This window comes from Microtus ochrogaster, linkage group LG1, assembly GCF_000317375.1.
Source record: "Microtus ochrogaster isolate Prairie Vole_2 linkage group LG1, MicOch1.0, whole genome shotgun sequence".
NCBI lineage: Eukaryota > Metazoa > Chordata > Mammalia > Rodentia > Cricetidae > Microtus > Microtus ochrogaster.
Window position 1 is genome coordinate 6102746 of NC_022027.1, and position 12766 is coordinate 6115511.

General features: G+C 46.3%; 1 protein-coding gene across 4 annotated transcripts in view; it reads right to left on the bottom strand.

Annotated features, from left to right (window-relative positions):
* Positions 1-12766, bottom strand: part of Sptbn1 (spectrin beta, non-erythrocytic 1) — a 165401-nt gene that overhangs the window by 15682 nt on the left and 136953 nt on the right. For all 4 annotated transcript variants that reach the window (XM_005359172.3, XM_026785213.1, XM_013350742.2 and 1 more), the window contains 8 exons: positions 9468-9614; positions 8400-8663; positions 6738-6962; positions 6216-6305; positions 5787-6068; positions 4871-5001; positions 3443-3647; positions 2776-3150 (listed from right to left, as the gene is read on the bottom strand). In XM_005359172.3, coding sequence (XP_005359229.1) covers positions 2776-3150; positions 3443-3647; positions 4871-5001; positions 5787-6068; positions 6216-6305; positions 6738-6962; positions 8400-8663; positions 9468-9614 — 1719 coding nt within the window. The remainder of the gene's footprint in view (positions 1-2775; positions 3151-3442; positions 3648-4870; positions 5002-5786; positions 6069-6215; positions 6306-6737; positions 6963-8399; positions 8664-9467; positions 9615-12766) is intronic.

Sequence of the window (12766 nt, forward strand, 5' to 3'; positions counted from 1 at the left end):
TACACATACACAACTACACACAACAGGACTAACTCTGCAGCGCTGTCACCTGACCTACACATACACAACTACACACAACAGGACTAACTCTGCAGTGCTGTCACCTGACCTACACATACACAGTTGAGTGTAGTCTCCACAACACACAAAATAGTGTCGTAAAGGCATTAACACTCCTTCTGTACCAAAGGGTGAAAAACAGGCTATCATTTTAAGATAATGGTGGGAGTTTGCCATTATAAGAGAAATCAGTGACTATTTTATACTTTTCTTTCTTTCTTTTTAAGACACAGTTTCTTTATGTAGCTCTGGCTGTCCTGAAACTCACTATGAAACCAAGGTGGCTTCAAACTCAGAGACCCCCACCTCTGCCTCCCCGGTACTGGGACTAAATGTACACACTACCACACCTAGCTAACCATCTTACAATCAGGTGTCCATTTTCATTATGTTGTACACGAAACACTTAACATGTTAGCAGTGTCATACATCTGACATTATCTGGTGAAAAAACTCTGTGACCAAAGTCTACAGACAATTAATAGTCCTGGGTGAGCCTATGGATGGTTATAAAAAAGTTTTTGGAAAAACGCCAGGTGAGGACCTTCCAGGGACAATGAGATGGGGACATCCAATGTTATTGGGATACGGTAGATTACTGACCCTTAACTGAACAAAAGGACTTTAAATGGTGCCAAGAATATGAAGTTTCTGAAAAAGACACGCAAAACCATCAGCTGGATTTGGTTTCCATGTTAGGAAGTCGTCGCCAAGACTGAATTACACTTAAGATATTTATCTCAGACCATCATAAGCAGGCTTATAGGAAATTATCATAATTTCTTATGCTTCTGGTTAGTTTTTTTTTTTATAGATTTCATCAGTGAAAGGTGGGAGGAGCTAGCTAGCACAGTGAAAATTCACGTGGCAATTAGCCACTCAAGACTGTCACTGCATCAACTGCTCCCATCCGGCGGCTCTGCTCTCGTGTGCAGTGGAAACAGTGGTAGGTCAAGCTGGCAAGAGAGAACACAGCCAAACGAGACTAGGAGCCTGTGCCAAGGTGTCTGCTCTGTACTGCTTTGGTGGGTCAGTGCCTGCAGGAGGGGTCACACATCTTTTCATGGCTCTGAAGAGCTTCCTCAGTGATGGGTGAGGTAGATGGAACCCCACAGACGTGAGGGAGTTGGTTTTTGTCCTGTGGTTGTTCAGCCTCACCACGCTCATGAGGCAAAGGGGTTTAATAAAAAACCAGGAAGCACTGTCACTGTCTCTCAGGTCTCCTGTAGTTCTACAGTAAAGAGGTCCCATCCCCCCAACCCCAAGACAGAGTTTCCCTGTGCAGCTTTGGAGTCTGTCCTGGAACTCGCTCTGTAGACCAGGCTGGCCTGAAACTCAGAGATCCGCCTGTAATTAGTTCCATAAATGTAGAGGAAGGACCCGATTCCTGACTGTCTCTAGGCATCTCATCCTTAGTGTTCATTATATATATAACCCTGACGGGGACATATTCTCAGACATTACTGTTGGGCTTCTGTTTACAAGGCAACTTAACCCTCAAAGCATCAGGGAACCAAAGCATAGGGAGGTAAATTAACTCACAGCCACAGAAAACAGCGGAGCTCAGAATCTAAACAGAGGTCAGAAGATAACGGCAGTCAAGAGGATCCTTCTACAGAACGAGCCCTAAGTACTGAGGCATGGTAAGGCTGATGGTACTCAACTGAGCTCACCAGGGCCAAACCTGGGTCTTCACTGGTGGGGATGTGGGTTAAGTGTTTACTGGAACATAGCCTCTGCCCATTCAGGTTGCTTGTCCTAAGACAGCAGCACGGCATCCATGACCAAAACACACAGCATCACCACAGTCAAAGCTATATGCTCTCTGGCCTCCTGCTGACCCTGCACAAGTCTGTTTGCTCTGAACTCCAGACCTGCTCAGGATTAAAAACTTAAACAAAACTGGCTTCTTCTCTAGAACAACAGTTTTCAACTGCAAGATCTCAGACTAATCAGGAGGCTCCAGAGACTGACGAGACAGTGACAACCAGAGACTCACCGCTACGCTGTTCACTTTGTCAACACCCTTGGAGCAAGTTTCAGTGCTAATACTTAATACAGGTGTGTTAAAATGTTAGGGTCCAGTCTCTACTAGAAAGGAGATCCAAGGAGAAGACAAGGGATGTTGGAGGGTAGGGATGAGCAGAAAGTATGGAATACATGTGGCAAGAAAGAACAAGAGGGGTCCATCTGAGGAAAGGAAGCAAAGCAGGGTCAGGGAACAATGAGTGGGCAGTAGGGAGAGGGGAATAATGGAAATAAATATAAAAACACCTATTTATCAAAATGCCATGAGATTTATCACTGTCTGCTAACCTGAACAATTAATAAAAGTAACCAATGCAGAAAGATAAACTTCCATTATCGAAATAAAAAAGTACAGCTTTCTTTCTTGTGATGGTTGGAAAACAAAAAAGTTACTATTTTCAAAGTGATCCTGATGGTCACATAAACATAAGAGAAACTCGTGTTGCGGCCTCTTGCCCATGTATACGTGTGCATCTATCTAATTTAAACACTAGCATTTCATCTAACACTACTACTAACAAGTAGGAGAAGTTCAGGATTATACAGACTGCAAAGCTTCCGTATGTGGGGAGCATGCATGTGTACATGCGTGTTTAACTAGGGTGATCATTTTAGCTGCGTTCTGAAGAGCCTCGAGATACAGAGAGGCTCATGACGCATAAAGACATGCTGGGCAGCCCCACCCACCTGCGTGCCCAGAGCCTGGATGTCATGCTCAAAGGTCGTGTGCATTCTCTGTAAGGTCTCCACAGTGTTCTGATCTCTTCCAAGCTCCTCGGGGAGTTTCTTGTGTTTGTCCTGGATGCGGCCAAAGATCTCCTTGGCATCATGGTAGAACTTATGCAGTTCGTAGGAGGCAGCAAGAATCTGTGTTCTCGTGTCAATGAGCTCCAGGAGGTCAGCCCAGGCTTCATTGAGACCGTCTTTCCACTCAGCAATGGTGGCAGCATCTGAGTGTCCAGAGTTGATGAGGTCATCTGCCATATGATTGACTGTATCCACGCGCTCCTGCCCAATGTTCCCGGTGTCTCGAGCAAATTCTCGGAACCGTTCTTGTAACATCTGGAATGGGAGTGCACAGAAAGAAACCACTGAGACCCCTGCTTTCCCACCCCATCACGAGTGCTGCTGGAAAGAACATTCAAGGGAGAGACACAGTTGATACGCAAGCCCCAAGAAGCACAGATCTCTACTGCAGAACCCATCTGGTCTCTTGTGGAGAGGTAATCCAACCCATGACAAAGTCACCTGACAAAAGCAATGACCCCCGGTGTGAGTCTAGGCCTCATACTCGGTACGACCTTCTACAGCACCACCCACCGCATATACCGCTGACTCTCCCCAAAGTACTTGCCGTGACATGCTCATAGTCCTGTCCCAACTCATGTGACCCTGCGACCACTTCCCTCTCAGCAATCCACTGTTCCAGGTCGTCGACCTCCCTGTTGAGCTGGAAGAGCCTGTGCCTCTCGTCAAGTTTCCCTCTCCTTTCTTCAGCAAGGTCCTTCAGGCCGGCATACAGCTTATCCACTTTCGACTGCCGCATGCTAATACGCTCGCTGAAAGAGAAGTGAGCGGTGAAGGAAGGACTTCTAATATCTTCTTCCGGGGCAAAATCAGTGAGCGAAGATAATGTGTTACATCAAATTTCTCCGAAGAAGCTTCTGTTTAACCTATTTTGTCTAAAAAATAAAGCTCTGGATGACCTCCATTTCAAATGCTGTTGAGTGGCTAGGGGCTGACCTGTGGGCAGTAATGGAGGCCGAAGGCCACCGTGTATGACTGCATTGCTGGCTCTGCGATCTCAATTTTTTTTAACTACTAAAAATTAATGCAAATGCTGGAACTATCATCCATTGCTATCCACCAGGTTCTTCTTTGGGCTGTGTGTTCCTCCCTGCTGGCAGAGCTGGCTCTGGTTGCTCCTGCTTCCTCGGCCACAAGTATAGCAGGAGAACGGGTCCCACTCCCTTGAATTCCTCACCAGGATTACATCTCGGAATAGAAGATCAGGAAGGAGGACTCGCTGCTGCCTGCTCTTTCTCGGGAATGAGATACGAACACTGACACTTTTCCCAACCTGCCTGGCGGTGGATAAACAAACACACCAAGCCAGTTCCTTTCCTTTCTTAGTTCTAAGGGGCGGTTCCTGAGAAGGCCTGACAGGACTGCTTGCTTCTCTTCAAATGGACACAGCAGCCTAGTGAACAAAAGAATGCACACCCTCACTTGTTTCCTCTGGTTTCCTGGGCAACCACTGTGCAAAAGTTAGGAAGTGCTACCATTTTGCTACCGAGAGCCATTTCATGTCACAGGTTTAGGTATTCTTGTCTCTAAGCACTCTTAAATCACTGCTTTCTCAAACTGACATTTTTCTTTTTTAAGACAAGGTCTCATGTAATCCTGGCTAGCCTATAACTGGCCTATGTAAACCAGGCTGGCTTTGAACTCAGATCTAACTGCCTCTGCTTCCTGAATTACAGGCATGCAGCATCATACTTGGCTTAAACTGGATAACTTTTTCAACCCAAGTATGTCCTTCATCACCTCTATCTTAGGTCAACATATACTTATGACTTACTCTTTCAACTGGGTCTTGGCCAACATGAGATTTTTAACCCACGAGAGCAACTTGTCAGTGTAACAATGTACCTTTCTTATGCGTCCTAAGCTCGAGTCAATGACCGACTCTACCACTGCTATATGATGAATGGCAAGTTAGTAAGACTCCTTCACTGAAGATCAACAGCATGCCCCGCCTCACTCTCCAGGTGTCACTCACCTTTCGGGATGGCTGTCAGCCACCAGGCCCCGGCTAGTCTTGGAGAGCTGGTGCACTGTCTCTGCATAGTCCTCAACAGCTTGTTCCAAAATCTGATGCTTTTTCAACATGGAGACAGCACTCTGCTCATCCTGCAAAGAAACAGACTGTCAAAACCACGGCCAGACACTCTGCCTGGGGTGATAAGTTAGCTGCAGGGTGGGGTGGGGCAAGAGGAAGTATCATCAGAAAGGAAAAACCAGTATGATAAGACCATGAACACTGATACATTTGAAATCGTTACGGGGGACTAAAGGAGGCTTCTGCAAAGGGGAGCATGTAGTGTGACCCCCAAGACTCCTCTAAGGTAAAGGGGGGATTAATCAAGTCTAATGTATCTTAGCTAGCTAACTGCCCCACACCTGTCAAGTGTGTCCATGACAGTGTTCTACAATCTTAACGTGCTTTAAAATGGTCTCAAAACCATTGTATGTTAGGTAGCCTGGGTGGTACTACAAATTATTTGAGAAGACATACTGTTATAAAAGTAAATGGGCCAGGCATGGTGGAACACGCCTGCAGTCCCTACGCTTGGGAGGCAGAGGCAGGTGCATCTCTGTGAGGTCAAGGCCAGCTCAGCCATGGCTACACAGTGAAGCCTTGTTTCAAACAAAAAGATTAAAAAGAAAAAAGATAGCCAGAACCTACTTGTAATCAGCCCATGGCATGAGTGTGAAGCATGTCTCGCTACGTATTAAGTTCTAGGCCTTCGTGTTTCACACACTTCTGTACCAGACTTTAAGGGAACAACAGTCAGATTTCTGAGGCCTCTCTTCACTCCTTAGCCTCTAGAGGCAGCAGGTGAGATGTGTCACACATTATGCAGCTAACAGGCAAGAGCAGGGCCCTCTCCTGGGAGTTGGGAGGCTTCTCTCACCTTGGCCTTTTCCTCGGACATCATGTACAGTTCCTGTTCACTCATCCAAGCCTCGGCTTCAGCTGCATCAAAGTAGTACTGCTGGGCTTTGTGTGCCTCCTCGAGCCGTCTATGGCGTTTCTCGGTCTCCTCAATGAGGAGCCCCCACAGTTGCTTCAGGTCGGCGAGTCTCTGCCTGATAGCCTCAGCATTGAGGCTGCTGCTATCTGTGATGATGTTTTGACTCCTCTCAAAGATGTCATCAATACGAGGCTGGTGTCCTTGGATTTCTTTCTGGAGGGTCTGTGCGGAAGAGGCAGAAACAGTTTTGCTAAATAGCCATGGCCTGATACTTATTAGACCCCACAAACCATCAAAGCCCCCCATTTCCTCTGCCATATGATTCAGTCATTCTTTACAGACACAGCCGGCCCAGGTAGAAACGCTTACCTGGTTTTTCTTTATCAACAGCTGCACAGTTTGAAGGTTATGGCCATGATCTGTGGACGTGGCCAAAGGCATCCTCTCACCAACCCACAGCTGGAAAGAATTAAAAGTAAGCAGTGGTCACGACCATGTGGAAACAGACTGCCCAAGCCAGAGCACAAGGAGGCTGAGGGGGAAGCAGAGAGGAAGGACCCAGCCTTCCTTCAAAGGGCAGGGCATACAGCTGCTTCCTCTTGGACATGAGGAGGGGTTAGTCTTTGGACTTACTTCGTTCTTGGTGTTGGACAGACTGTGAACCCTTTGGCTAGTTTAAGTCCTATTCTAGCGGCACTGAGATTCTGGAATATCTTTAGAACGCCAGAAAGAAAGCGCTGCATTTGCATGTGTGTGTGTGTGGGGGGGTCACGACATGACACAGATCAACAGAACATGGAGGATGGGCTATGAGGGTGCAGTTCATTGACGAGGGCCTAGGTAGTATCAGAAAAGCAAAGATGAGCTTCGGGCCAGCCGAGGGCTACTCACGATTTCGTCCTCCACATCCCTGTTGAATTGGTGGATCTCTTTGGAGGCTAACAGATTGTGCTTCCTCTCATTCAAGGGCTCCAGGAGCTCCATGAACTTGGTCTGCACGGTGAGGCGCTTGCTGTCCACCTCATCAGTGCTCTTCCCCTCCTGGCTCAGTGCCTGCGCTTGGCTCTGGAGCTCCTCGATCTCCTTCTTCCGCACTTCCATCTGATTCTCCAGCATCTAAGGGAGCAAGAACTGCATCAGAGCCAGAGCCAGCACACACTCCGTCTGGGGCTTTGTTCTGGGCACTGGCTAAAGCCTAAGGCTGAACGGAAGAATAAACTTACACAGCAGAGAGAGAGAGGGCAAAGAAGAGAACCCCAGGGAGTGCTCCAGATCCCCAGCTCATGTCTAAAGCTAATGTTTAAAGCTGACTTAAAGCTTGATGGGACATTGAAATCTAATCAGGAACTCAGGGAAAAGAAAGGCAGGGAGAAAGTGCTACTGAGGCCTACACGGAAGTCTGCTTCTCTATTAAAAAGGAGAACATTCTTGAGGTTCTCACTCATTTTGGCTAGAATGTTATCTTCATTTCTTCAACCCAGAGCTCTGCCTAGAACCTTGCTAGGTAATGAGGGAACACAACAGCCATGCACTGATGGAACTGAGCAGGAGTGACACAGGAGGACTCGCTGAGGAGACCACAGGAGGTCACATGTCAGGTAACTGGCGCTGGAGGCTAACTGTGACTGTCCCGGGAGACGGCAGTCACAACTAAACACCACCTGTCTAACTCCACCAGTGCACAGTATTCCCAAGAACAAACCATGGAGCAAAAGGGCGAATGCCCCTTTGGATGAAGGTACCAGGCTCAGCACTCAGCTAAGACTGTCTTGTCAGTGACCGCTTCCAAGTAAAAATGCCAGGTCTCACTGGCCTGGAGCTGACCCATTAGGCTGAACTAGCTGGTCTGTTTCTGCCTCCCTGGCACTGAGACTACACGCACAATCCTTAGGCTTATAAGGCAAACAACTTTCCTGACTGAGCTATCTCTTCAAACCGCACCATTGATCCAGGTTATGTTTCTGTACCAATTGCATGTGGAAGCCAGAAGACAGTGCCGGATCCCCTGACTGTGAGCCACCATGTGGGTGCTGGGAATTGAACCCAGGTCCTCTGGAAGAGCTCTTCATAGCTGAGCTCTCCAGTCCCTGATAATATACTTCTAAAAACATAACTGTTTTCTCATTAATTCAGGGTAAATTCATCTGCCTTAAGAATCACCTACCACAATATATATATAAAAAAAAAAAAAACCTTTCATTTCCTTTACCATCTACCAAGTAGACAGTGAACAATTCAGAGAGCAGACAGTTCCTTCTGTTCAACCACCATCTATTTCAGACATTATACAGAAGGACAAATACGGTTATTCTCATGACAGCACTCATCAGTAAGATCTACAAAGAAGTATCCCCATGCACAGACACTCAAAACTTTACTAATTAGTCTTTCCAGTTGACTCTGGAAAGGCCGCCACTGTCGGGACAAGCAGTGCTCTGGGAGGTTAAGCCCTTCTCATGGAAGAGGGATGGTAGGGAATCCTGATAAATAAGGATGAAGATGGAAGCCATGAACCAGGCAGAGCCCAGGGAGACAGCTGTCTTGTCCACTTGCCTGTTGCTTTTTCAGCAGAATATTGACGCTGGTAAGGTCTTTGCCATAGTCGTCAGACTGGATCTGGCTCTCCAGGCCATGGAGCCATTTGTCTAAGTCTGCACAGCTCTGTGTGAAAAGCTCAGCCTTATTTGCATCGAAGAGCCGCTGGGCCTTGGTCTGGGTGGTAGATTCAAGGACTTCCCACATTTTATGTAAACCAGTGAGCTTCTCCCTCACCACAGCTTCTGTTTCTGGCTTCTCTGAAATGAGCTGCATTCCTTCCTAGAGAACACAAACCAATGAGGTTAAAAAAATTTTTTTGCAAGAGAATAAATGTCACTGTGAAGACACAAAAACCAATCCTTGAGGCATTTCTTCCCCCTACTTCCCATGTTTACCCATGAAGTTACTGGGGGGTAAAACCAACAATGGTCTTGTGTACATACTCTATGCTTCTGGAATGTCAACAATGAGTGTTGCATGCTCTAACAGTTTCAACTGGGGCAACAGGACATTTAGTGTTAGTAACCTACAACTTCACGATCCAAAGACCACACAGAACACATTATTAACTCTTACGACTCCCACAGTGAACGGAAAGGAGACTTAAGAAACGCACACTTCTATAACACTGTACAGATTCTCCCTATGTAAATACAGGTATTATCACAGTTAGTGCCTAGTGTACAGCAGACACACACACACACACACACACACAGCATTTAAAAATTTATGCAATAGTCTCTCATAAAGCATAAAGTTGCCACAAAGCAACACAGGTATATGGCCAATGGCAGTGAGGAAGGAAAGACTCACGGTCTATCACTAAGATAAACCAGGTCCCATGTTGGGTCTCTGTTTCACTCCCTGCTGGGGGACTAACATCAGAAACCATAGGTGGAAGCGAGGCATTGCTACCGGCTCTGTAACGTTTGTAAATGATGACACATGGCTCTAAAAGTACCCTAAATAAAAGGAATTCACTTCCTCTTCTCCCGCTCCCCTGAGGTTTATGCCTTCCTCCTTACCAAGGCCACAATACAGAATGAGAGTGGGGGAAAGGTCTGACCTAACTACTGAACCCACCTTCTCAATTTTGTCAAGCCATTCTTTGTTGGATGCAAGTTCTGCCATAAATGCTTGATGCTTTAACCATTTACTGTGCAGGTTTCTGGCTTCATCGTAAGACATGTCCTGGGCGGTCAGCATCTTCTCATTGATCCAGAGGGACAGCTATGGCGGAACAGCAAGAAGGTTTTAGAAACCGTCATCAGTTAGTCTTTTATCCTACTTAGAAGGGATTACTTTGGGGACTACATATTTCCATGTTAACAGACAACCAAATATTTTACTTTGCATCTCTGACCCATCTTGTACCCAAATTTGATCTAGATGGTGGAGTTAACATTAAACCCCAAAACACAAAAGCTCCAAAGCAGCTTTTAAACTCGATGGCACTTTTGGTAGGCTTTCCCTACAAGGCTGTGTTTGCAGCTCTGCTCTGATTAGCTGAAAACACAGTGTTTTCCTCTCCCAGACACCTGTGACAGCTATAACATGTTAATCGCGACTGCCTTTTAACTCGTTTGACAATCACGCATTTTAAAGCAACCCACACTGCTGGGTGGTAGTGGCACACACCTTTAATCCTAGCACAGCGGGCGGATCTCTATGAATTTGAAGCTAGCCTGGGCTATAGAGCAAGTTCCAGGACAGCCAGAGCTACACAGAGAAACCATGTCTCAAAAATCCAAAACCAAACCAAACCAAATCAAACAAAAAACCCAACCTACAAACCTGCTTGTTTATCTCTCGTTCCTACCCGCCGTGGGTGCACGCGTGGAAATGTCAAAGAACATAAACATCTCGCTCACCGTGGAGCGAAGGCAACCACAACACCCTTCTTCATCTCTGACAACTCTAAAGAACCTTCACCTCTCTTTCTATAGCCTCTAGCTCTCTAAGGAACTTCCATTCGGACCAACAACATTTCATGGAACTTGATTATGAGATCAACCACACATACTTGAAAGTAAATTCTTGAGAGCAGCACAAAGCTTGCCAGCTGTTGACAGATGGAAGAGGCTTGTGATGGGAGTTGGTCAAACACCTGGTCCTGACCCATATCGCCTTCAGGTTTTTATCCCAAGTCAACCCCTGCTTGGTCCTGCTCGCCCACTAGTGGTCAGGCCAGAGATACACAAAGGAATCACGAGTGTCTGAAGGAAGCATCTCGTTTCACTTGGGAAACAGTGAACAACTTACTTTTAAAGCAGTCACTGTTCACTGTGAGCCTGCACCTGAACACCATGGTTCCGTTTCTCAAGGTCTACAAACGGCACGTGAGATCAAAGAATCCCTGACAGTATCAGTGTTCCCAGAGCTTTCCATTCACACCCTGGAGGCTGCTGGGGAGCCTTCAACAGCAGTAGATCTGTTCTTTATAAAAGGCCAAGGAGGACAGAGCAGGTCACAAGAGAGCTGCTGGCTATGAGAATGGATGAAAACTCTGGTACTGGTTCCACCTCTCACACCGTGCATCACGAAGGGAAACCAGATGCGGGCGAGGTTCAAAATGAATCCTTTATAACCGCAGATCATAGATCAGTCACGTAACAATAAAAACACTTTTTTTTTTAACAATAAAATACTTTTTACTTAAAAAAATTTAACTAGTTCCCAACTATCTAAGTGGCTGAAATGTGAACTACTATGGCCATTCACGATAAACCAATGTGCTCATACATGTTCTACAGGTAAAGGATCACGCAGTATAGCACAATGCTGTGGGTCTATGGAGCTGGCCAGTCCTTCGTCAGCATTCTGAACTAAAGCTACAGTCATTATTGGGGGGGCGTTCACAAAGGTTAGGTCAGAATATACTCATTCTCTGCAGACAAGAGCACTGTGCAGACAAAATAAAAATGCTTTAACCACTGAACAAGGCTCAGTACTGAACTCAGTCCTATTCCAGACATATCCGCACTGCCTTCCTGGGAAAACAAAACAAAATCAACCCTGTACTTCAGAAAATAGGAAGTACACTTTAAGAGAGTAAGCCAGTCAGCCCCAGCTTTCAGATTATTTACTTTTTAGGACACTCCACTAAAACCACACTGTGTTCCTTATATACATGTCTCTCACATACGTATACATACATAGGACACATACATAACATGCCCCTCACATTCATATATGAGGTGAGCAAGCTGGTCCCTGTTCTCACTAGTGAAATGGCTGACCCTGTGTTTATAAAAACAAAGGCAGTTTTCACAGTCTTGCCTCTTTTAGTCAGGGCACCCAGTAGAAAGGGAGTGTGGGGGAAAGAGGGGTGTTGGGTATGGAGAAGGCAACAAACCCCTGGATTCTCTGGACCCTGAACACAAAAAGTCAGTAATGGAGTCGAATCACATCTCTGGGTGTAAATAATTATCATCATAAGATAGCCAAATGTAAAGCCGGTCTATACAAACTTCATTCCCAGGAGACTGGCTAGAACTGGGTATATTTTAAATGAGGCAGAATGTTGGACGTTTACAGTACAGGAATGTGTGCTGTGTGGCTCCCCCTCTCCACCCTGCTGGTTAATACACTTGTACTTCCATAGAGAGTCTTGGAACCACCAAACCTGTCCTAAATTTTGTCACATGTTGACTATATCCAACATTCTAGCAGTCACTGTGACTGTGCCAACTTTAAGGACAATTACCAAGCAACGGCAAAACAAGGAACCTAAGAAACAGGGAGACTTGTTCCAGTGGTCACATAGAAACCTACAAATCATTTCCCAGATATAAGCAACAATAGGACTATAGCCCAATATTCCCTGTGTATGGAGGAAAGTTGTGCAGGACCCCTTGGGCCGCCTGAAGGTCACTGGACTTCAGCCACAGTCGCTGATTTACAGCAAGTGTGTGCAGCAAGTGTGTGCAGTGTTGGGGGAGGGTGCACTATGACTCAGCGTTTCTTGTGAGCCACTGGGGAGGAGGAGTTTTCTATGTAAGGCACCTGTGCCCAGGTGGCTAAAAACCGAAGTGCTGGAAACAAGCTTCCCTCAGGTTTCCCCAGGACACTCATTACTTGCATTCTTTTCTCAGATTTAACCTCAGCTTTACCACAGTTCCGCCAAGGGCAGGTTAACCCTTTAAAAGCAGAAGCAAGACTAGGACTAGGGCAGCAGCTCACACCTGTAATGGCAGAACCTGGGGGAGGCCAGAGCAATAGATAGAACACGGTCTCAGGTGCTGTCTGTTCCAAGGGGCACATATTCCCAATATTCTCCTGCTCAGAGAGCCAAGTGTCCACAGCTCCCTTCAGAGCACATGTCCTGTCTAGACAGTTATTTATGCCTACCTGCCACTCAGAAGAAGCTTTCCTACCTAACA